The sequence below is a fragment of the Budorcas taxicolor genome, chromosome 22 (assembly GCF_023091745.1).
Source record: "Budorcas taxicolor isolate Tak-1 chromosome 22, Takin1.1, whole genome shotgun sequence".
Taxonomy (NCBI): domain Eukaryota; kingdom Metazoa; phylum Chordata; class Mammalia; order Artiodactyla; family Bovidae; genus Budorcas; species Budorcas taxicolor.
The window spans coordinates 53115377-53141905 of record NC_068931.1 but is presented as its reverse complement, the minus strand read 5'-3'; the positions used below and the strand labels follow the sequence as shown (position 1 = coordinate 53141905).

At 40.7% G+C, this 26529-nt stretch overlaps 1 protein-coding gene across 1 annotated transcript in view; it reads right to left on the bottom strand.

The window, feature by feature from the left end:
- Positions 1-26529, bottom strand: part of DCC (DCC netrin 1 receptor) — an 827169-nt gene that overhangs the window by 386384 nt on the left and 414256 nt on the right. Inside the window, exon 9 of the mRNA XM_052660382.1 lies at positions 8827-8981. Coding sequence (XP_052516342.1) covers positions 8827-8981 — 155 coding nt within the window. The remainder of the gene's footprint in view (positions 1-8826; positions 8982-26529) is intronic.

Here is a 26529-nt window from a genome sequence, read left to right as displayed (position 1 = left end):
ACTGTGCACTGAAAGATATATATAGTTGCTGTTTTAGTCTCTAAGTTGTGTCCAACTCTTTTGCAACCCCATGGACTGTAGCCTGCCAGGCTCCCCGTCCAGAGGATTTTCTAAACAAGAATCCTGGAGTGGGTTGCCATTTCCTTCTCCAGGGGATCTTCCCAACCCAGGGATCAAACTCACATCTCCTGCATTGGCAGGCAGATTCTGTACCACTGAGCCACCAAAGAAGATGCATACATATATATTTATACTTTAAACTGAGAAAATACTGAGAGAAATTTGCATAACTAATCAGAAAATATGTTAAGATCCAGATTCTCTGAAATATTTTATATTAACTCAGTGCAAAGAACTTTTTCAACATTCAAACAGGAGTAATCTATTAAATGTGCTTTTAGTGAGTTCTGCTTAAAACTGTTAGACTACTAGCTCCTTGGGAATCAGGGCATTATCTGACTTGCTTTTGTATCCTCTGTACTAGGAGAGTCTCAATCAGGGTGCTCAACAGAATTTTCTGTGATAATAGCAATGCTCTCTCTGCTGTCCCGTGCAGTAGCCAGCAGTCACATATGAACTTCTGAAATGTGACTGATGAGGCCCTGGATTTTTAGTTTTCAATTCTGTTTAAATTTTAAGTGCTATTTGACAGTTGTGGTTAGTGTGCCTGGATTTTTAATTTCATTTTACATCAATATGTTGAAATGCAAATCGATACATGTAGCTAATGGTAACTGTACTGGACCATGGACATCTAGGACTTAGCATAAAAGAATAATTTTGAATGAATGACTGAATGAATAAATGATGAATAAGTACAGAATGACTCACCCTTGCTGCAAACTTTTCTAACATGCTTAAACAACCCATCTTCACAAGCCTACCTCTGATTCTTCCACTAATATACATCATTGTAGAAGACACGCTGCTGCTGCTGCTGCTAAGTCGCTTCAGTCGTATCCAACTCTGTGCGACCCCACAGACGGCAGTCCATGAGGCTGCCCTGTCCCTGGGATTCTCCAGGCACGAACACTGGAGTGGGTTGCCATTTCCTTCTCCAATGCATGAAAGTGAAAAGTGAAAGTGAAGTCGCTCAGTTGTGTCCGACTCTTAGCGACCCCATGGACTGCAGCCCACCAGGTTCCCCGTCCATGGGATTTTCCAGGCAAGAGTGCTGGAGTGGGGTGCCATTGCCTTCTCCATGTAGAAGACATAATACCTCACTAACTGACCACCGAACCTGAATGGGTTCCTTTCAGCTTCTGTTGCTGGGAATGCTGCGGCATAAGCCTTTAGTGTCTTCCATCCTGTAATACCTGAAAATATTTCTGCAGTGAAAGAATTTTGAAACTATACCAGCATTTGTATGTTATCTACAAAGATAGAATGCCAGTGCTTCAATTTCTTTCTTTCTACTGCCACGTATATGACACAAAACTGGACCAGCTAATGGGTTCACAGTCAACTTTGCCTCCATCATTGTCCCAGATATCCACTCAAATCACCACACAGTGCAGTTAATAATTGGAAACCGGGTTAAGTGACTTAAAAAAAAAAAAAAAAAACTGAAGAAAGAAAGAGCTAGACACAACTATGATTTACTTGGTTTGCTTAATTTACAGAATCATGATGAATGAATATTACTGATACATATTATCCTTTCCCACATTAAGTACAAATCAGATTCTACCAGCAAATGTTAACCAACTAGCTATCCACAAAATGGCAATGCTGTGTCACATTTTATGGGATAATAGAGTGTTTTCTGCTCATAAAGCTTCAAAATTTAGTTAGGGATGCAAAGATGTCCAAGAAGCAAATTAGACAATGAACAAGTCTTCAACAGCCTGCTAAACAGGGAGAGGATGACTGCAGGGAAAGTAATAAAATCCATAAATGGTTGATTACATAGTAATCAAGCCAAATACAAACTATCAATAAGGTATTGTATTAGCTTTATTACCTTATGATTACACTACTGAGTGTCCCACTTTAGTTGCAAGTGCAAGGCAGTTGGAATTATGTTTCCATTTGATCCCATTAGGGGCAGGAAACCTCTTTCTATTGATTGCATACTAGACGCCAGGTAAGACTTGGGGGCTTCCCATAGATTATCACATTTCATCTTTACAATCTGGAAATGAAACTGAGAAGGACTCTGTGGGGCTCATGGGCATGGAAACCTTTTTGTCCCATTTCTTATAGGCAAGACTCCAGCCTCCATGGCCTTTGCTGAGTTTCAAATGACAGATTGGAATAGTTGGTAATCAAGGGGGGAACAGCCAAGAAATCAGCTGACACAAGATGCACAGGACCACAAAAGCTCCTCAAGATGAGAGGACTGACCACCTGAGACCTTGCGCACGCCCTAGTGTTGTCAGCAACCCCACTAACAGGAGGGAAAGGGGGAGCACACAGCTTCTGAAAGAATGACATAGCCCCAGGTCACAACATAAACCAATTCGAATCAAATGGGACCAAGATGGCAGACAAGACCAGCTCTTGATCCTCAAGCAGCAAGTGAAATGACACACCCAGCAGGGCCATGACAGTTCCAAGGCACTGTCCAAAGACCAAGGAGTGGGCGGTGGACCAAATCCTGGAAATTTTCACCCCTTCCGAAAAGTAGTTGGAATAGCCCTCCCACTCATTAGCGTATGAAATTATCCAGCCTATAAAAACTAACCGGGCCACATTTTGCAGCCACACTCGCCCTCTGCGATGGCTCACACTCCGTCTGTGGCATGTGCTTCTCTCTGAATCTGAATAAATCTGCTTCTTACTTACCACGTTGTCTCTCTCTGAATTTTTTCTGTGATGAGACATTAAGAACCTGAGCTTTACTAGACCCTGAAACCAGGTACCAAGGGTTTGGCTGGGTTCGAGTCCCAGCCACGTGGGTTCCAGTCCCAAGCTGAGGGAAATGGTTTCCCCACCCTTGAACTGTTGCTGTGAAACTCCTTGTCAAGTCCTTTTGGGTTGGGACACACAGTTTTTCAGAGAGGCAGGAGACCACTGTGTCCTTCTTTACCTGGCAAAGCAATAAAACTATTCTTTTCTACTTCACCAAAAACTCTTATCTCCAAGGCTTGATTTGACACCCGTGTACAAAGAGGCTGAGCTTTCAGAATAAAAAAGAGGAGTAAATAATATCTCCAACTTATAATCGAGGACAATGAGGTTTCAAGGATTAAGAAACTTGGGATGCTCCTGGTGGTCCAGTGGTTAAGATTTTACCTTCCAATGCAGGGAGTGCGGGTTTGATCTGAAGTTCAGGCTAAGATCCCACAAGCTTCATGACCAAAAAAATCAAAACATGAAACAGAACCAATGAATTGTAACAAATTCCATAAGAGTTTAAAAATGATCCACATGACAAAAAAAAAAAAATCTTAAGAAAGAAAGATTAAGACAATTCTCCTAAGAAATAGGCAGTAATATTTGGAGACATAACATTCAGAGACGTTTCAAGTTCCATAACAACTATACAAGAAAAGTCTTTTTAGAATAAAAAGAAAGAAAGAAAGAAAGACCCAGGGACGGACGAAAAAGGCAAATATATCTATTCCTCTAGATAATATATCCTAAAGTCACTCAACTTGGTGGTTACTTTCACTTGCCTTTTCAGTATAAAGAATATAATGGACTAAGAATATTACTTACAACACTTAACTATAAAAGGGTTTTGTGGATAATTGGGTTGTGGCCTAGCAAATAGGCTCCCTACTCTAACTCGAGCCTCCAGACAGTATGTGGTCCATTTTAACATCCTTCAAGATTAAACTGCCTTAACAGCATCTTAAAGGACCCCAAATAATAATTCAAAAATCCTCCACATGTGGCATGAAAAGATTAGACAAGTCTTAAGCAGGCAGGGACTTAAATCCGGCTGATAATACAGTGGAGAAATTATACACCATAAAGGCAGAGGGAAGGAGCAAGGAGTTAGCCAAAGGAAGATATAATCAGGAGACACAAACCTTCCTATAAATCAAGCCTTTGTATTCTGGGTGATTATTTCATAAACTGGATCTTGGGCTGGTGATCTCTTTAAATGATTACTGCAGTATGTATGCACTTTTAGAAACAGTTGCTGGCTGATTCATATTTCAGACGTATTTTCTCTCAGGGTTGATTCCTTGAGAATATGGTTTTCATAATAGAGTTTATATTTTCAAATAATATGAAAAACTTGAAATTCAATTTGTATAAAAGCTATCTATGTCATTCTAGTGTACAATTACTACATCACACTTGGAAAAACCGTGATAAACTGAGCAAGCAATTGCATACCCAGACGGGACCCATTTTCAAAAGATAAGATCATTTTGTCAGGGAGAGAAAAATGAAAACATCCCCCCTGCCTCTGCCTCTAGATTCTGAAATTCTAACCAAGTAATAAACTCAGCCTTTGAACTTTCTCTAAAAACATAGAAAGATGAGCTTATAAGAAGCTGAGAGAGAAGAAAGAGAAAGAGGAGGAGAAAGACAGGGGAGGAAGGGGAGGGGGAGAAGAGTCAGTACAGGAGGGGAAGGAAGGGGGCAATGAAACATGGGATCTCTAAGATGCTGGATCTTACTCAGAAATTGGTGTTTTATTGAACAGGCTTGGGGAAGATGAAGTGCTCCTTACCCTAGAAATAGTTTTAAATTGCCAAAGTGGCATTTTTGTGTTAACACAGAAGATAAAATACACATGTCCTACCTATTAGTTATGATAACATTATTTATTCATCCTAATATCTGTAATAAAGGCAGTGAGTGAGCACCACAAGACTCTTATTTTAAATGAATTGAAGGAGGCGGCTGTTTTGCACATGTAAAAAGCTATTCTAAAAGTACTGTGTGTCTAGCCCGAACTACTCCTGTCTACCTAGCTACTCAGTAAGAGATCAATTATCCAAGAAAAGTTCTCAATGAAACACAGTCAGGTCACCCTCCAATAAACAATGGCCTGCAAAGGAAATAATTCTTACTGCATATAGTGTAAGAAGAGAGGTGATTTAATAAAACAATTGTTGTCATTAAAGGCCAAAATATGGTTAGTGAAAAAATTAAGACACCTTCATGTGTCAAAAACAGGATAATTTTCCACTTTAATTTTCCGGAGAAAACGTAACTTGCATGCGATGATAATACCAATAACCAACAGATTTTATTCATTTGGGTTTTTAATTTTATTTTATGCCTTATTATCATTTATGCTAAATTTTAAGTAAATGCTTACTGAGACCAGTGCCCAGTGTGGTTTTCTATAAAAATTCTCAGACTACTTTCTGAAGGAGGAAGAATGGATGATATATAAAGGATCAAGGTGGCTGTCTTTGTAATAAAACACTTATTTGAGGAGGCAGGCACAAGATGATTTAGGTATAAAAATTGCCTAGATAGTACATGAAAGCAAGCAGGATTCTATGGGGCTCCCGGACATGGTAGACACAGAACCTTCCCATTCTTTCCATTCCACCCTCAACCCTGTTCCCTCTAGGGAACAGATCCCAGCCTCCAAGACCTTCCTGGAGTTCCAAAAAGCAGATTCAAACAGTTGCTAATCCAGAAAGGAAAGAGATGCAAAGACAAGGAAGGAAGGGCTAAGAAACAACATTGTAGCTTTGGGGCAGGGGCCTGGGTCTGCCTCAAGCGCTACATGCAACAGTGCCTTTAAGTCCTTTATGGAATGAAAACCCAGCAAATGGAAGATGTCCGCATTCTTCAACTGGAGAAGACCACTCATGCATGTGTGTGTGCTAAGTCGCTTCAGTCATGTCCAACTCTTTGCTACCCCATGGATTGTAGCCAGCCAGGCTCCTCTGTCCATGGGATTCTCCAGGCAAGAATACTGGAGTGGACTGCCATGCCCTCCTGCAGGGGACCTTCCTGACCCAGAGATAGAACCAGCATCTCCTGCATTGGCAGGCGAGTTCTTTGCCAGTAGTGTCACTTGGGAAACCCAAAGACTGCTTGAGACCAGACTAAAGAAACCAGCTCATCAAGATTATATCAAGAGAAGAGATAAAAAGGAATGCAAGCAACTAAACTCTTGAACATAAAACTCCTCAGCAAACTCCCCTGGGTGGGGACACATAGTTTTTGAGGGCAGGAGCCCACTGTGTCCCCCTTTGACTGGCAAAGCAATAAAGCTATTCTTTTCTAATTCACCCAAACTCTATCTCCAAGATTCAATTTGGCACCACACACAGAGGCTTAGCATACACCAGAGGCCATCACAGGTAAGGGGTTCATAAGCAAATCTACGATTCAGAGTTCTAACATTTCATTGAACAAATTCTTACAAGTTTCCTTACCTATTTTATTATTGTTACATATTTAAAAGATTTGCTTCCTCAAGAACCTTCTTAGAGCTTTATTACTATTACTTCATTACATAGGTAGGTTTTCTTAATGTGTCTCAGTCACTGTGGAACAGCATTAAAAACACAGTGGGAACACATGTAAGAATTAAAGATTTTAAAATTAAAAAATAATAATAATAATAATAATAATAAAAAAATAAAAAAATAAAAAAAAAAAAAAAAAAAAAAAACACAGTGGATATTCATTAAATATATTTGTTAGTTGAATTATGCCATTGCTTGCGCTTTATAAAAGCTAATGCCATATGTGTAATACAAATAATCACAGACTGATTTTTTTATTATTAATTATACCAAAAATGTTGTATCATGAGTACTTTTCTTTTTAATGAAATGAGGTGTTACTATTAGTCAGTTTCCAAGTGGAAGACTTTCTTATCTCTTGACTTGGAAAGGTTGGCCTTTAAAAAAATTTTTCTGGAAATTGCTTTTCAAGCTGGATACTTAGGAAAAATAGTATTGATAGAAGAAAAATAACATTGCTCAGTCTTAGAAATGAGGCTGACTGTAGAATTTTTATCAGCGATGTAATGTAATCATAGCCAGTCAGTCAGCCCAGAAAAGTACGCAAGAATAATTCCAGGGATAATAGTTGGATTAGGAAGCAAAGGATTCAGACAATCCATAGAAATTGGATCTTCTGAAGATGGACATGCTTTTAAAGTTTAAGTTCTACCATGAGAAAACTGAACAAGATCTTTTTAGAGAATTTTTATGGGTTTTTCAACTATCAGTCTGTATATACAACATGGCATATACCATTTAAATATATATATAGACCTAATTTGTTTTTATTCAGGTTTATTGATTAAAAATACCAAATATTTATAAAAGCCATTGATTACTCTATCTATATATGTATGATCTATAAAGAGAGAGTCAATGAGAAAATTGATGACTCAAATTATATGTGACCATTAACACTATGAAGTGGAAATTAGCATTATCTAGTGATTTAAACCCAAAGAGCAACAAAACATTCTTTAGAAGAGAAAACTGGAAGCAGGACCACCTTTGCTGGTACATGACTAAGGGAAGCTGTACAAGGCCCCATGCTAAGGAGGGTCCCACGTATAGCATGGATTGATGCGCTGCTGTACCTTCTGAATCCTGCGAACTATTTAGCTGGTCCTGCTTGGGTGCCTGCATTTTCTATATATGACCTGAAATCTGCACATTGCTATGGCTTTAAAGATGCTGTGTGAGGTTTTATTTATGTGATGCAAGTATCTCTCAGACTTGTACAGCTTAGTCTTCTCCTCACCACCAACAAATCCTTTATTCCAATCTGGTCTCATCTGGTCTTTTGAAGTCTTAGCTACATGAAAAAAGGAACAGAGATTCTGCCCAGAGTAGAGCATGGTGCCAGTACCTAGACTACCTCTCAGAATCTTCTTTAACTTGCTGATTTCAAATCCCTAACAAGTAACCTAATCCAAAGATTATTTTCTCTTATTTACCAATTAAAATATTTCTGATTTCTACTTCATGTTCTTCCAAAAGCATATGAGGTGATTTTGAAGATAGATAGAGTTTTAAATAAAATGATCGGGAATACAAATAAAACAGCATCATTTGAAAAAAAAAAATACAAACAGGAGTAGATGAAACTAGGTGTCTAAATGTCTAAATAACGAATGTACTTTGCTACAAGTAGTCATTTAGTTCATTTAACGGTTAGATTACAATTTTTTAAAACTCTTAACAAAATAAAGTTGGCAAACAACTCATTGGCAGTCGATCTTTCCAAATAACATCAGAAGTTTAGCAGAAAATTCAAAATGTAAGAAATACAGAGATCTCTTTTAAAAGTGCAGTTTAGGGGCTGTTTGTTCCTTGATAAAAGGAAAAATCACTAAGTTATAATTTGGTCAGAGAATATTTAGCAGCATTATTTTGTTTGTGGAGTTTAATATAGTGATTTACATAACAGGATAGTGAGATTGCCCAGTAGAAATTATCGATTTACATTTCTTGAATCTGGGTTTGCTTTTGGAAGCTTCTGTACGGCACTCAGTACATGAGCAAGCTCCTGAATAAGCCCCTGTACTGAGAAGTCCTACATCATTGTTCTTTTTCTCTGATGTAATATTTTTCATACATAAACTTGGAAAAATCTGAAAAAAAAAAAAAAATCAGTGCAGGAGGCTGAACCCTAATGCTGATGATGAAGTTCTGGCAGCTGGAGTCACTCACTCACTCGGGAGTGGATATGTAGACGGGATGGATGGATCAGGCCTTCCTAGTTGTTAATTTGTTGCTCTGCAGACCCACCAAAGTGAGGAGGCCATTTTGTTAAAAAGTTATCTTATCTTTAAAAACCTTCAGGGTAAATGTGTTGCTCCAGAAATCTTCTATTTTGTCACTTCAGTAAACTACTATGAAGGGATTCAAGGATACCGCCTATGAAAATGAGCACTTCCTAACTTGGCCCTTCCCATCGCATACTCACGCTCAGGCTGAGTGGCCACCTTGATGGGCTGAGAGCTCTCCCCAGGCCCCCACTGGTTGTAGGCCACAACCCGGAAGGTGTACATGGCTTCTGGCTTCAGATTCCCCACGGTGAACTGGAGGGACCCGGGCTGCGACGTGTTCACTGCTCGTTCCCTAGGAAATGAAAGTCACAGGAAAAGATGATTCCCATGTGAACACTTTCAGTCACAACCTTTACTTAACAAGCGAGAGCAGTAAGGTGGATCCAACGGTTCCTTACTCATTTCCTGTCGACTCTGCATGTAAGGCAAGGTCTCAGAGGCTCACTCTGGGAGGCAAATGGACTGGAAAGGCCTACAAATAAATGTTGCAGGGTTTCTGGGGAGTTCAAGTTTATGCCATTCCCATGAACCTTGAATACTAAAGTCTTTCCCCTTGACACTTTACCATTTAGCGTCAAAACTCATAACAAAGAGCTAGTAAAATAAGAATGAACATCTGGAGTGCAGGCAGGAAGATGCATTTTGCAAACACTGAGCTAATGACAGAAATTAGGGTTTCGATTATTCCACAAGCCAGTCTTTGTCAGTACTGCCAACCAATGCGTTTATTTTCTTCCATTATAGGAAAGGGAAAGGCAGATGCTAAATGCCGATGTGTATAGAGATTGAAGTCCTGTGGTTATGTTAAGTGAAGTTAGCAAAAGGAAGTAGACTCCCTCCTGTGTGAGGAGAAAGTACAATACACATCTTCTTGCCTTTTCTTCAAGCCACTTCTACATGATTCCCATTCATTTTCCAATTAAAACTTTCCTTAGTGTGTGGGCATATGCTAAGTCGCTTCAGTTGTGTCTGACACTTTGTGACTGTATGGACTGTAGCCTGCCAGGCTTCTCGGTCCATGGGATTTTCCAGGCAAGAAAACTGGAGTGGTTTGCCATGGCCTCCTCGAGGGGATCTTCCTTAGTGGTTCCAAACAAATGAATTAATATGCTGATCATGGTGGGATTTATAGTACATATTAAGAGAAGACAAATCCTACGGATATAGATCCTAACACATTAGAAACAAGAACCTCTAAAGTACGCGTTAAGGACACACATGGTTTAGATGTTTATATCCTCACAGGTCTCATGTAATTGAATGTGAAGAAAGAGTTCCTTCTAAGCCACTCAACTGTTTCTTAAGGTTTCTATTTCTAGATGATTCCTCTTGCATCTCAGTGGAATTATATGTTCATTTCAATTTTACAAGTGTTATTTTGTTTGGGGGCGATATTTCAAATGAAATATGTTTTTCTGACAGGGCAAATTAAGTTTCCAAAGAGAAAAGTGAAAGCAAAGTTCTAAGGACATGAATGGTGATTCTTGGGTATATATATACACTCTTAATTTCACTGATATGACTGAGACTGGCTGGCTCCTCCTCAAACTCATTTCTCCTTCTCCGTGCACTGGATCCTATGTGCTGGCCCCCGTGAAGCCTAGATGAACCCATGTGACTGGGTTTAACCAATGAGTGTGAGCGCACACGTCCATGCTGATTCCAGGCCTGGCAAGAGGAACCACAGAGCAGCAGGCAGACTTTGGAGCCAGACACTGATGATGCGTGTGCTCAGTCGTTCAGTCCTGTCCGACTCTGTGACCCCACGGACTACAGCCTGCCAGGCTCCTCTGTCCATGATATTTCCCAGGCAAGAATACGGGAGTGGGTTGTCATTTCCTACTGCAGGGTATAGTCTCAACCCAGGGATCAAACCTGCGTCTTTTATATCTTCCTGCATTGGAAGGCAGATTCTTTACCATTGAGCCCCTTGGGAAGCCCCACATCATGATGGAGGAGTCTAAATTCTGCAAGAATTCTGGAATGGACCTGTGAGAAGAACTGCCTGTCAATTAGGAACATCGTTTTTCTATTTTATAGAGTCAGAGAAATTTGAGCTATTATAAGCTTGAGGGTTTATTCATTATAGCAGCTACCATGAGTTTATCTAGTCCTGCTCATAAGTAAAATATGAAGCCTAGGTGTTAACCTAGGCAAGAAGAACGGAGGGATGTGGTGTTAGTATTTAATGAGTACAGAGTTTCAGTTGGGAATTCTGGAGATAGAGCGTAGGGAAAGTTGCTCCACAGGTAAATGCATTTAATGCCATAGAACTCTGCACTTCAAAACAGTTAGAATTTTAAGTGCTATGTTACATATATTTTATCACAATAAACAAATGAAACCCAAGCATCCCATATGAATTTGGATATAGCCCAGGTTTAGGCATTCCTGTATGAGTACTGTGTTAAGTTGCCACAAGGCTGAATTATGACATAGTTGGGGAGGGGTTTGGTGGAATTCAATAGTGAGCTATAGTAAGACTAAGAAACATCAGATAATATCCCCATGTACCACACATCACACTCATTGACTCTACCAAACTAAAATTATTTAGGCCATTACTTTTTAAAAGAAAACCCTCATAATCAGATTGCACGTCTTATGAATGTACAGATTCCTGCATCTTATTTTCTTTCAGTAGAGGAGCTGTTATATGTGTTTCTCTTTTTATATAAATATAATGGTTTTATTAGCATTACTTTACAAATGGAAAAGTAAGATTTAGAGAAACAACATTTTTTTTCTTTGCAAAGGACTCATAGTCAGCAAATCCCAGTTAAGAGTGAGATCTGGGGCTTCATTCCTAGGTCCAGAATCAGTATTATTCAACAAGGGAAAACAAGGGGCTTATTTGGATCATGGGTACTTTCGGTCGAAGACATCAAACTCTACAAGGAAGAAGGGACACTGGGTGTTCAGAAACCACTGTGAGGATGAGGCTAACTATCACCTGTTGTGAGTCATTTCATGATCTATTTTCTAGACCTTTGAGAAACATCAGTTTAGTTCAGTTCACTCGCTCAGTTGTGTCTGACTCTTTGCGACCTAACGAACTGCAGCACGCCAGGCCTCCTTGTCCATAACCAACTCCCAGAGTTCACCCAAACTCATGTAGGTCCAATTTGCATCCCAAACTCCTTGGGTATCTATAAGGAAGGACAGCTTTCATGATTGACTTTATTTAGGTAATTACTAAATAATTTATGTGAAATAGCTGTGTTCTAGGACAGGCTGGCATAACCCATTGAAAAGGCATTCTTCAAAGGAAAAAGGACAAGAACACCTGGGTGTGTCCAGGTAAGAATGTCAAAGATCATATGATAGAAACATCACTCACATAAAAAGGGGATGATGAATTTCATCACAAGGAAAGGAGTTTTAGGTTCCTATAATCTCCAGCAGCTTTCAAAAATATCCCAAATTAGTAAGAGTCATGAAAAAATTATGTTCATTGATATGGAAAACTGATATTTCTTCAGTGTTATACATAATGTGAACAAAGACTCTTTACCACTAGTTTCTTGAACGAGGGCTCTTAATGGCTTTAAATACAGATTTAATCTAAGCATTTCCATGTTATGTGCTAATTTACTTATCCTATCAGAGTGAGGTTACATCAAACTGCTAGGTAGATTACAGAGAAGATTCAGGATTTTTAGGGCTTCCCAGATGGTACAGTTGTAAACAATCTTCCTGCCAATGCAGGAGACATGGTTCGATCCCTGGGTTGGGAAGATACCCTGGAGGAGAAAATGGCAACCCACTCCAGTGTTCTTGCCTGGAAAACCCCATGGACAAGAGCCTGATGGGCTACAGTCCATGGGGTCGCAAAGAGGCAGAAATGACTGTGCGCACATGCACACACAGAGGATTTTAAAGCCAAGGGCTGTTTTCTTAGCTTCCTCTTTAATTTATCTGAATCTCAGAGTCCTCAAGTGCTAACTGGTTCTAAGAAACATTTACCTCACAGAGTTTCTAGAGATTTCAGTGAGATGCTGTATGTAAACCGTATAAAGCAGGAGGCAAAAGACCTGGTATTCATGGAATTTTCCATACACGGCACTTACTGCTGCTGCTATTTCTATTATTATACCCCCCGCCCAAAAAAAAAAAGACAACTGGCAGGAAGCATTTAACAGGAGGCTTCATGTGTGCTGTTTTGGATCTGTCAGGAATTCTCTGTTCCTTATTAATTCCTGAATACTCAGGGATTAAGAGGAGAGGCAAGTCTCTCTGGGGGCTGAGGATCCAGGCATTTCCTTCATTAGTGTTTCTATATGTTGGTAAGTACCCTCTTCCTTCTTGTGAACCGTACGGTAAAAGTGACTGTTTACAACTCTCTCTCTCTTTAATATAGATTGCCTATGTTTTGTTAAGTCTGAAATTTTAATCTTTATCTTTGCTGAGAATAACTGCCTTGTAAGACAGTATATATGCCCACACCATGTTGGCTAAAACACCTTTGCTCCATCAGAGCTCTGGTCCCCGTCTCTCTCTCTCTCTCTCTCTCTCTCTCTCTCTCTCTCTCTCTCTCTCTCTCTCTCTCTCTCTCTCTCTCAGGCTGATCCCCTGAAGTCTGTGCCTTCACCCCATCAAGAGGGCACCTGAGGCCCCCGTGAACAGAGCAAGCCCCATGCAGGGGCTTTATTGGCTTTTTGCATAAACCAAGGAATATCAGCCTCTTTCTCTCTCCTTTACTTTCTTATCGGTAGACTCCAGACCACCAGGTTTCTGTCCATTAAAGGACCTCAACAGACAACCTCATAGGAAGGAAGTGTTCTTGAGTTCAAGAAGAGGACTTTCCACAATCTGAAGAGAGAAAGTAATAAGAGGTACAATCACAAAGAAAAACATATAAGTATTGACATTTTCTGTCAGGTTAATTTTGTTTACAGAGATAAGTCAAATCAAAAAAAGTAGTCCCACAGATGTCGAGACTAGACCTGTGGTTGACAGGAGGAGGGGGAGTCAGGGAGGAATGGATTGGGAGCTTGGAGTCAGCAGACATCAGCCGTTACACAGAGAATGGATAAACAGCAAGGTCCACTGTAGAGCAGAGGGAGCTACATTCAATATTCTGTGATAAACCATACTGGAAAAGAAAAGAAAAGAGTACATGTCTATGCATACACACATACATATATATGAATATGAATACATATTCATATGTGCAAATATATGAATCACTTTGCTGTACAGCCAAAATGAACTCAACGTTGTCAATCAACTATAATTCAATTTTTTTAAAGTCGCAGAACTAGAGGCATCAGACAAGTTTTGATACCAAAAACGGCAATACTCTTTGAAAGGGAAGCGGCTTTGCTGGCAGCAATGGAGAAGGAATGGTGTTCCCTGATTTTCCCAGCAAATCCCCCCAGTCCTGTGGTATCTGGGCTTTGGTGTCAGGTTGCTTTGATGCTTCCTAGGGTCCTACTGGGTGACATCAAATGTGACACCAATGAATTCTAAAAAAACAACACTTACGGCCATGTCACCCTTCACAGATGTGTTCAGTTACAAAGACGGGCAGGTGGCTTTTGATGACCCCATTTGTTCTTTAACAGGTGAAAGCAAACGTTTGCAAGTCGTCTCCCAACAAGGAAATAAAATCTGAATTTGGAAGGACAGTGTGTGACTCGTTTTTCTGATTGCACGTTGCTGGCAAAGGCAGGCACCTAAAGTAAACACTCCATAACCTCTGTCTTTAGGCAGTTATCAATTAGGACTCTATTTTGCTCCTTCTGGCCCATGTTCCTCTGTAAATGGGCAGATAAGTGCACTAGGTTCTGAAGACCAGAGAGGTTAGGAGTTTGTCCAATGACTGTGTCCAGGGGGTACTGCCTGTCACCGCACCAACCCCTCCTGGGAAAGCAGTGGGGGACCCTGGCTGCATCTCCAAGAAGTTTTCCCTGATGACTCTGAAGACATAATTAGCTGTCAAACCCATAGAGAGAGTCATGGACTGTGGGGGCAGATGAACTGTCCAGAACATCATTATTCCACTTATTTTCCACTTGCCTCTGAGTCCGTGTGGGCAAGAGAAGATTAAGTTGGCTGAAGCAGAGAGACCAGGATCCACTCATGGCCTATTCCTCCACTGAACATCCACACAGTCTGTCTCCTGCTGGCTGGAAAAGGTACAGGCAACTTGCCTTCTTCTGACCTTCATGTGGAGGCTAACAGGAGTTCATTAATAAGAAGCACCTCTTTCTTGGAAATTCTGGTTCTCTGGGCTTTGGTTTACCTGGTTAAGGTTTCTTGGAAAATGACTACTGTGTTCTAAAAGCACATACTCTGACCCAGTAACAATAATTCTGCTGCTTTGTTGAGATCAGGCTTTTCATCTAGAACCTCCTTATGAGACAGGCTGGGACCTGGGACCCTTTGCTGCAGTGCAGACATGCTTGCACCTGGATAACCCTGTCTCGGAGCAACAAAATACAAAGAAACTGGATGGCATTAGAAATAACTGCACGCATGGGCACTTAGGGCAAATTCTGGATAAAAGATACAAAGAGACCAAGTGCCACTTCTGAAGAGCCTGGAGCAAAAACAGGGTACTGGGCATGCCCCCTGCACACAACGCCACCTAAGAAGGGATGGGCAAACCACCTAAGCCACTCCTCTGGCCTGATCCCTAGACACACCCCTATCCTCACCCCTTACAAGGAACAAGATTCCACTCCCCTCGCGGAGTTAGCAAGCAAGGGAACCTGTGGTTGGTTTTCTCTCCCTGCTGCTGCAGCAGGGTCCACAGTAAAGCCTTGCCTAAATTTCTTGTCCAGACTCTGATCAATTTCTATTGATTAAGAAGGCCAAGAACCCTTGCCAGTAACACTTAAATGTTGATACATATTAATTGAGGGAGTCACACATGGTGGGATGGAATGCACCCTTGAGCAGTATGCATTGAGCCCTAACTCTGGTTAGACTATATTATCCTGTGCCTGGAACGGGCTCCTGATTCGGTTCCTACTTAACATGCGTTGCATTAAAATAGCTTTCCTAGTTCTCTATCATTGGTCTTCCCAGTTCTGCCTTCTGCTGACAGAAACACTCTTATCACATACATAGTCTGTCAACTCCATGCCCGAAACATCATGCTAGCTGCCATCATGCTAGCTGCCAATATCCAAGTCTTGGGACAAGATTCAAAAACCTTTAAGACATGACCCAACCCTTAACACAGTCATCTGTAAATGGGTCACTCTGCCCCACAACACCCTGTCCATCCCTACCTTTGTCATTCTGACTTTCATTAATTCTTTTAATTTTGATTATCTTGGAGTTACCTTCTCCTGACTCAGTCCTTTCTCGGTTTGGGAGAAGCTCATTCATTCTTCAACTCTAACTCAAATAAACTCTCCTGGCTAGAGCTTTCCTACCATTATGTCCTCTGATTCAAGCAGCATAAAATACTATCTCTTTGTGCTTCTGTTGCGTTTGGTTTACATGTCTACGGCAGCCTGTATCACATTGTATTGACAGACATGTTAGTCTCTCTGAATTAACTGTGAATTATTTCAGAAGAGAAGTCATATTCCATTCATATATATCCTACTGACCCTCAGCCTGCATATACTCACTACAGATAAAGAATTGCCTATGCCACAAGGGAGCCACCTAGATGTCCACTGACAGATGAATGGATACAGGAATTGTGGTACATATATGCAATGGAAGATTACTCGGCCATAAACAGAAATGGATTTGAGTCAGTTCTAGTAAGGTAGATGAACCTAGAGCCTGTTACACAGAGTGAAGTAAGTCAGAAAGAGAAAAAAATATTATCTATTAACACATGTATATGGAATCTACAAAAATAGTACTGATGAACATTTGCAGAGCAGGAATAGAGACACAGACATAAAGAACAGACTTGTGGAAACAGCGGGGAAAGAGAGGGGGGAATTGAGAGAGTAGCTTTGAAAGATACATATTACCATATGCAAAACAGACAGCTAGTAGGCAGTTGCTATATAACACAGGGAGCTCAACCTGGAGCTCTGTGACAGCCTAGAGGGCTGGGAGCTCAAGAGGGAGGGGGCATAGGTATACCTCTGGCTGTTTCACATTGTTGTATGGCAGAAATTAACACAACACTGCAAAGCAATTATCCTCTAACTAAAAATTAAAAATGATGATAATAATGCCCATGCTGCTGGTGCTCATTTTTAAATGAAAGCATAAATAAAAATAAAAAATTTAATAGAATAATTGTATGACATCTTCACAGAGTATGATCTCCGAAATGTTTCCTTCTAACTTGGGGTGGCTTTCAGATGCCACTTCACTCTCCTAGGTTTCTTTCTCATGATTTGAAAAGATTGAGATCTCCTCAAAGAAGGTTTTTAATAAATCTATCATCCTTTATTGGGAATAGAAAACACACACATCCTGTGTGTGTGAATTCAGCACTGCTATATTTACGTTTCAGAAGTAAACACAGTTTAAAGATTAAGGTGGTATCATTTCTTAGAGGATCATTGAATCAGTCTGCAGCCTACATCTTATGTAAACATATATCCTCTTGCCTAAGTATAGCAAGGTGTTAACATGCAGTCACAGCTGTGAGCTCAGCAACAAATCCTGTCTTGATGTATCAGATGCCTAATTAATTGCTTTAAAAAGGAAGAGTTCTATTAATACTCCTTCTTCAGGAAGGACCGATGGTATTTTCAATGGAGAGTTTTTTAACATCTTTTGATCCATTCTACTTAAATTTTTATTTCTTTAATAAAAGCACCAAGGGTGCAATGATGGGAAGATTTTAATTGGAAATAAGCTATTTAGTGAAATAGGGCTCAAAGTGACAGCAGCAACCACCACCCAAGGGCCACCCTTTCTCACCCCAGAACCAGAGATTCTGGAATCAGTGTTATCTTGAAGGGAAAGTAAGTTCAGAGGTGACCCACCCCTAGACAAAGCATAATGGGGGAATGGAAGTCATATTCTTGGTCAGAGGTATTTTCACTAAATTTTGGTTAAAATTTCTGTTTTTGCTTGAATTGTTTAAACACAAACACACACACACATATTCTGAGGAAAAGGCTTAAAAAATTGTCTTAACATAATTTGTTTCAGCATCTAACACATATCCAAAACACTAGTTACATAACCAATAACGACTGCAACAACAAATACAACATCTGTTTTTACATGGAAAAGTTTTGGATTCAAATGATTTATTTAGTTTACTAGTTCCAGCCAATGCCCTCAGAATAAATATGACTCAGCTCTGGGTCCCGTCCTCATCCTGTGATTTGGGGACGGCCAGTCTTACACTTCTCTAGCTGCTACTGTCATCTCCATGCTTACAAATTCCTGATAGATACCTCCAACTTAAACCTCTCTTCTGAGCTCCAGCTTTCTATTTTCGAGGAGGAGCCTGCTTGACATTTCAACTTGAATATTGAAAAGCTTATCAAACATAGCATGTCTGAGTGTGACTTTCTGATCTTCATTCTCAAACTTGGACTGTTCTACGATCCTAATTTCAGCAACTTGTCTCACCATAAGCTGAATCCTAGGAATCACCCTTGAAAACTCTCTCTGTCTCACAATTACTGTCCAATCTTTCACCCTGTCTTGTCCATTCTGCTTCCTGAATACTTCTAGAATCTTTCCCCACTGCTCCATCTTCACAGATACAACTTAGTCCTGCCTGCCTACTAAACATGACTAAACTGTTTCTAAGAGACTATACCCTCCTTTGTTACATCCAGTATAGTTCTGGACACATGGTCAACTCACAGGTGAATAATGGGTCATTCATTTAAACTGGAAATCTGTCAATGACATGTTTTGCATTTCAATATGCATCAAGACCACAGGAAAAATTAAATTACTCTTCTCTCATTTAGTGATCTAGAACACTTTAGGATGGACAGGGTTTTACATGTTGCAGAGAAGCAGAGTGACAGGAGGCCTGACTCAGCTTGAAAGTGGAACTTTGGATTCTACGTCTTTGTATCACATGCTGTCTTTGCATCACAACATACTCCCTTCATAACAAGCTTCATCAGCTGCATAATCCTCAACTCTGAGGGGCAGGGAAAGAATATGTAAACACTGTGTTGAAAACATAATGCACGATGCATTCTAACATGAATTCTCCACGCCAGTTGAAAAGCTGGTCTCTAATCCCAAGCAGTGAGCAGAGGTTTCCTGAAGTGGCATAGAGCCATGGAAAGCAAACAGCTGCAAGTTGGAAGCCCCTGTCCAGTGTCTATTCTACCACAAAACAGGCGTGTGACCTTGAGCAAGTCAGGGGCTGTCTCGGAACCTTTTCTGCTTCATTTGCAAAAAGAAGATACCAGCCCTTTATCTGCCAAACTCACAGGGTTTCAGTGAGGATTAAACTGAACAATGCTTATGAAAGTGTTTTATTTCTCCCATCTGAACCTCCATAGTCCTTTTCAGTTCAGTTCAGTCGCTCAATTGTGTCCAACTCTTTGCGACCCCATGAATCGCAGCACGCCAGGCCTCCCTGTCCATCACCAACTCCCGGAGTTCACTCAGATTCACGTCCATCGAGTCAGTGATGCCATCCAGCCATCTCATCCTCTGTCGTCCCCTTCTCCTCCTGCCCTCAATCCCTCCCAGCATCAAAGTCTTTTCCAGTGAGTCAACTCTTCGCATGAGGTGGCCTAAGTATTGGAGTTTCAGCTTTATCATCATTCCTTCCAAAGAAATCCCAGGGCTGATCTCCTTCAGAATGGACTGGTTGGATCTCCTTGCAGTCCAAGGGACTCGCAAGAGTCTTCTCCAACACCACAATTCAAAAGCATCAATTCTTCGGTGCCTAGCTTTCTTCACAGTCCAACTCTCACATCCATACATGACTACTAGAAAAACCATAGCCTTGACTAGACGGACCTTAGTCGGCAAAGTAATGTCTCTGCTTTTGAATATGCTATCTAGGTTGGTCATAACTTTTCTTCCAAGGAGTAAGCGTCTTTTAATTTCATGGCTGCAGTCACCATCTGCAGTGATTTTGGAGCCCCCAAAAATAAAGTCTGACACTGTTTCCACTGTGTCCCCATCTATTTCCCATGAAGTGATGGGACTGGATGCCATGATCTTCGTTTTCTGAATGTTGAGCTTTAAGCCAACTTTTTCACTCTCCTCTTTCACTTTCATCAAGAGGCTTTTTAGTTCCTCTTCACTTTCTGCCATAAGGGTGGTGTCATCTGCATATCTGAGGTGATTGATATTTCTCCCAGCAATCTTGATTCCAGCCTGTGCTTCTTCCAGTCCAGCATTTCTCATGATGTACTCTGCATATAAGTTAAATAAGCAGGGTGACAATATACAGCTTTGACGTACTCCTTTTCCTATTTGGAACCAGTCTGTTGTTCCATGTCCAGTTCTAACTGTTGCTTCCTGACCTGCATACAGATTTCTCAAGTGGCAGGTCAGGTGGTCTGGTATTCCCATCTTTCTTAGGATTTTCCACAGTTTATTGTGATCCACACAGTCAAAGGCTTTGGCATAGTCAATAAAGCAGAAGTAGATGTTTTTCTGGAATTCTCTTGCTTTTTCCATGATCCAGCGGATGTTGGCAATTTGATCTCTGGTTCCTCTGCCTTTTCTCAAACCAGCTTGAACATCAGGAAGTTCATGGTTCACATATTGCTGAAGCCTGGCTTAGAGAATTTTGAGCATTACTTTACTAGCATGTAAGATGAGTGCAATTGTGCAGTAGTTTGAGCATTCTTTGGCATTGCCTTTCTTTGGGATTGGGAAGTATCTTTTACTGTGTGATATAGTAAAGAGATCAGTGGACTAGAAACTTGCATTAAAATCCTTGCTTATAATATTTCCTAATTGTATAGCTTCTTAGCTGATGCTTTGTCAGGTCACTTTAGTCGCTCAGTCACGTCCAATTCTTTGCAACCCCATGGACTGCAGCACGCCAGGCTTTCCTGTCCATCACTAACTCCCGGAGCTCGCTCAAACTCATGTTCATTGAGCTGGAGATGCCATCTAACCATCTCATCCTCTGTCGTCCCCTTCTCCTCCCACCTTTAATCTTTCCCAGCATCAGGGTCTCTTCCAATGAGTCATATCTTCTCATCAGGTGGCCAAAGTATTGGAGCTTTAGCTTCAGCATCAGTCCTTCCAATGAACACCCAGGACTGATTTCCTTTAGGATGGACTGGTTGGATCTCCTTGCAGTCCAAGGGACTCTCAAGAGTCTTCTCCAACACCACAGTTCAAAAGCATCAGTTCTTTGGCATTCAGCTTTCTTTATAGTCCAATTCTCACATCCATTCATGACTACTGGAAAAACCATAGTTTTGACTAGATGGACCTTTGTTGGCAAAGTAATGTCTCTGCTTCTTAATATGTTGTCTAGGTTGGTCATAGCTTTTCTTCCAAGGAGCAAGTGTCGTTTAATTTCATGGCTGCAATCACCATCTGCAGTGATTTTGGAGCCCAAGAAAATAAAGCCTCTCACTGTTTCCATTGTTTTCCCGTCTATTTGCCATGAAAGTGATGGGACAGGATGACATGATTAGCTTTTTGAATGCTAAGTTTTAAGTCAGCTTCTTCACTCTTCTCTTTCACTTTCATCAAGAGGCTCTTTAGCTCACTTTCTGCCATAAGCGTGGTGTCATCTGCATATTTGAGGTTATTGATCTCTCTGCTGGCAATCTTGATTCTAGCCTGTGCTTCATCCAGCCTGGCATTTCACATGATATACTCTGTATAAAAGTTAAATAGGCAGGGTGACAATATACAGCCTGGACATACTCCTTTCCCGATTTGGAACCAGTCTGTTTTTCCACATCCAATTCTAACTGTGGCTTCTTGACCTCCATACATATTTCTCAGGAGGAAGGTCAGGTGATCTGGTATTCCCATCTCTTGAAGAATTTTCCACAGTTTGTGGTGATCCACACAGTCAAAGGCTTTGGCACAGTCATCAAGCAGAAGTAGATGTTTTTCTGGAACTCTCTTGCTTTTTCAATGATCCAGTGGATGTTGGCAGTTTGAACTCTGGTTCCTCTGATCTTAGGTTCCTCTCCTAAATTCAGCTTCAACATCTGGAAGTGTTTAGTTCAAGTACTGTTGAAGCCTGGCTTGGAGAATTTTGAGCATTACTGTACTAGAGTATGAGATGAGGGCAATTATGTTAGTAGTTCGAGCATTCTTTGGCATTGCCTTTCTTTGGGACTGGAATAAAAACTGACCTTTTCCAGTCCTGCAGCTGCTGCTGAGTTTTCCAAATGTGATGGCATATTGAGTACAGCACTTTCACAGCATCATCTTTTAGGATCTGAAATAGCTCAACTGGAATTCCATCACCTCCACTAGTTTTGTTCATAGTGATGTTTCCTAAGGCCCATTTGACTTTGCATTCCAGGATGTCTGGCTCTAGATGAGTGATCACACCATAGTGGTTATCTGAGTCATGAAGATCTTTTTTGTACAGTTCTTCTGTGTATTCTTGATGCTTTGCAGACTTTCTGAACTGAGCCAGGAAAACTCATTTGTAAAACAGAGATTATCATACCAGCCTTATCTGAGAATCAAATGTGCTAACATTTGTGAAAGCAACAAACTTCTCTCTAAACATGAATTGGGAAATGCCTTTATTTCATTGATTTTCACTTCCAAGTCACATGAATCAATCCCATGGATCCATCTGACCCAGGCAATGACCAAGTGTTATAGGCACTTTCTCAACCCTGTTTAATACTAATCACTACCTTACATGTCAGGCACTATTATTATTCCACATGAGGAAATGAAGGCACCAGTAACTGGCCCAAGGCCACCTGGATAGTTCAATTCTGAGCCAAAATCAATGCCCAGGAAGTTCAACTTCACAGCCTCAAAGCCTTAACCTTGTGAATACACTGAGTCGCACTCCATATATAATTTTAGATTGCTGAATGGAAGGTATAACGTTCTACATACATATAAAAATTTACTACTGTGCTTTACATAGTAAAAAAAAGGATGCAAATCAGCCTCACAATTAAGTCAGAGAATTATCAGAAAGAAGCCTGTTGAAGAAATCCATATCCTAATTCTGAAAATATCAAGAAAGTTGGATTATCTTCCAGATTAATCCACTAACTGCTGAGAAGAAGCAGGTGCAGAGATGAGAACACCTGCTCTGGCGGCAGGCCTGCATTCACTCTTGGTACCACCACTTGCCAGTTGTATAGCAGAGGTATAAACCTCTTTAAGCCTTGTCTGGATAATGTTTTGCTGTGAGGATGAAATAAGATAATTTATGTAAGATGCCTGGTTCCTGGTGCCAGTGAGTAGTCAATAAATGCTTGCTCTCAGTGTCTCAGTGTGGATGATTACTCTGTAGTCTTAGGGAGGCAACTGACCCCTCCCTTGGGCATCAGCTGCTAGAGGTTTAAGTAGCAGAAAGTTGGACTCTGATCCCTAAGATCATTCTCTATTCTAAAGATTTTTAGGTAGTAGGGAGAGACAGCTGGATGTCTGTGAATTCTGGCTTTCAGGTTCTAGAATTTATGTTGGCCTCTGACTTATGCAGTGAAAGCTCCTGAGGGGCTGAATAAAGAATGTTAACCGTGGCACTTGCATTATTGACACCATTAACCAGGCAGACAGATTAATGATAATCTGAGCTAGAGTAATTTGCCTGACAAAGCCATCGCAAATCTGAGGCGAATGTTAAATCCACTACCTTTTAAAAAGCTGCTGTGTTAAGGGGCTAAATAAACCTATACGGGCAAATATGCATTCCAGCTAATCGCTCAGAGACACATGGCTCATGTTTGTTCTAGTTGAGAGCCAGAAGACAGAAAATGAACCAAGACAGTGGAATCAAGTTTCAAAATCAACTTTTTGTTTCTCAATTTAAAAAGTTTCCATTGAATTGCAGTCAGCGTTTTCATCTTCTCAGTAACACAGTTTGCTTTATTGGTTGAGGAAAAATCTATTAAGAATATCACATCTGCCTCTCCGCCACTTTTATCTTATCAGTTCCGATCAGTAAACATCTGCAGAAGTCAGGAAACTAGACACTTGGATATAGAATTATAAATAAGATCCTGTCTCAATTGCTGGGGAGAGAAATACACATACAGTCAAACAAACACAAAACCAGATACAAGGTGCCAAATACTTACCATAGTCACATAATCAAAGTGAAAGGGGCAGATAAAGGAGAAATTGATGACTTATGACCTATAGGACCCTGGAGAGTTTCACATGGTGACTGACATTTCAATTGGAACTTCAACTCAACAACTATTGTGTGAGGTTTTACTGTAAGTTAGGCATTGCTCTGGGTGCTGAGAATAGCTCAATGAATAACAGTGATAACAACATTCTTGCCCACATAATGCTTATATTCTGGGGGTGAGAAAAGGGATTCAGGAAACAATAATTAAAAGGTAATAGCTCAGTGGTGAAAAATAAGAATGAATAAGGACACGGGGAAGGTTGGCAGTCGGGTAAAACTTCCAAGAGAGGATACCATCTCTGCAAAGACTTAGTGACAGAATGATCCATGTCCAATGTTGAGGGGAGGAGCATTCTAGGGAGACTGCAGAATTAGGACACTGGTCTCGAGGGAGAAGGATTCTTGGTACATAGCGGAAATGCAGAGCCGTCAGGGAGACTGGGGAGGAGTGAGCGAGTAAGAAAACAGTGAATACGAATGATGACGTTGGGCAGGTGACACGGGGCCAGATCAAGGAGGATTTCTGATAATTCTCTGAATGAGATAGGTAGTCACTTGTGGGAACTCTAGGTTAACTCCAGCTGCTAAGGTAAGAATAGACTTGAGAGGTTGTAGCACTCCAGTACTCTTGCCTGGGGAGTCCCAGGGATGGAGGAGCCTGGTGGGCTGCACTCCATGGGGTCGCTAAGAGTTGGACACGACTGAGCGACTTCACTTTCACTTTTCACTTTCATGCACTGGAGAAGGAAATGGCAACCCACTCCAGTGTTCTTGCCTGGAGAATCCCAGGGACGGGGGAGCCTGATGGGCTGCTGTCTGTGGGGTCGCACAGAGTCAGACACGAGTGAAGTGACTTAGCAGCAGCAGCAGCAGCAGCAGCAATAGTATGGATGAGACTCGATGGTTGTAAGAAGTAAGAAGTGGCAGGATTCAGTATATGTTTTATTTTCATTTATATAGTCAACTTTTTTAATCATAGAAAATTTTGAGCAATACAAAATTAGACAGAATGATATGATGACCCACATTATTCCCATCAGTCAGCTTAAAATAAATCACAAAAGCCAGTCTTTCAGTATTATTTTGTAGCAAAAATCAGGTATCCTATTTTATCAAGGATGCATGATATATTTTGGCGGTGCTGCTAAGACCTGATGATGGATTTGATGTAGGGTTTGAGGAAAAAAAGAGGTCTTAACAATTACTTCAAAGACTTTGGCTTGAGTAATGAGAAATATGCAGATTTTACTGAGATGGAGGAACCTCTGGCACCACAAAGTTTTGGAAGGGGATTGAAGTTGAAGGAAAATAGATATTTCGTTTATAAGTTTTAGATGCTCATGACAAATCAAAGTTGAGAAATAAGAAAGGAATTGGGCTATATGATTCAGAACTGCAGGTAAAACATCAGGTCCAGGTGTACACATTTAGAAGGCACCAATATATTGACAAAATATTGATATAAAGTCACAAACTAGATGAAGTGATATCTCCAAAGTCTGAGTTCTAGGGCAACTTAATATTTATGAGACTAAGAGTAAAATGCAAAAAAAAAAAAGCCTGAAAATGAGTGGCCATAGGACTGGAATAGAATCAGGAGAATGTGTATTATAGAATCCAAGGGAAGAAAATGTTTAATGATAGGTGAAGTCATCAACAGTGACAACATCTGCTAACTATCCAAGTAATGAGAGGACCAGGAATTGACTACTGGGTTTAGCATCACGGATGCCACCTGGTAAACCCTGATAAGATCGGTTTCAGTAAAATACTAGGAATAGAATCATAACCGGAATATGAGGTGAGGTAAGCTATTACAGTAAAGTTAGACAAGGCTTCCCTTGTGGCTCAGCTGGTAAAAAAATCTGCTTGCAATGCAGGAGACCTGGGTTTGATCCCTGGGTTGGGAAGATCTCCTGGAGAAGGGAAAGGCTACCCACTCCAGTATTCTGGCCTGGAGAATTTCATGGACTGTATAGTCCAGGGGGTCGCAAAGAGTTGGATATGACTGAGCGACTTTCACCTCACCTAGACAACTCGAGGTCTGATGCTGTAAAAGGGAAGAGAATGAACTGATAGAGAAGGGAGAAATGAGACTGAGAGGAATGGTTTGTTGAGATGGAAAATACAAATGCATGCTTGTAAGCTGATGGGCATGATAGCCCAAGATGTGAAACACTGATGATGAGGAGAAAGACTGAGCTGAAGCTTTGTTCTTTTTTTGCAAGACAGGGTGGGATCTAGTACATTAGTGAACGTTTGGCCCTGTTGAGAGCATGGCCAATTCTTTCACAGAAATTTGAGGAAAGACAGGTTACATACTTAAAGATCCACTGAGACAGGTAAGTCAGATACGCAGCTTACACAACTTCTATTCCGAGTGTTACTATTTTCCAGGAAATTAGAAGGAAGGTTAATTAAGAGCAGGGGAAAGAGGGAAAGTATTGGAGATTTGAATATGTTTAGGGTTGTGTGTGAGAGAGGCTGACTGCTCTGTGCAATGTAACTCCCAGATGAGTAGTTAAGAATTTCAAGACTATCGGCACAGCCGCATATTTTCTTCCAGGTATATTCAGCTCCAAGAGCACAAGAAAGAGTAGACAGAAAATTAGTTTACTTGAGTTTTTTTTTTTTTTCAAGAAACTAAAATGAGAATCAC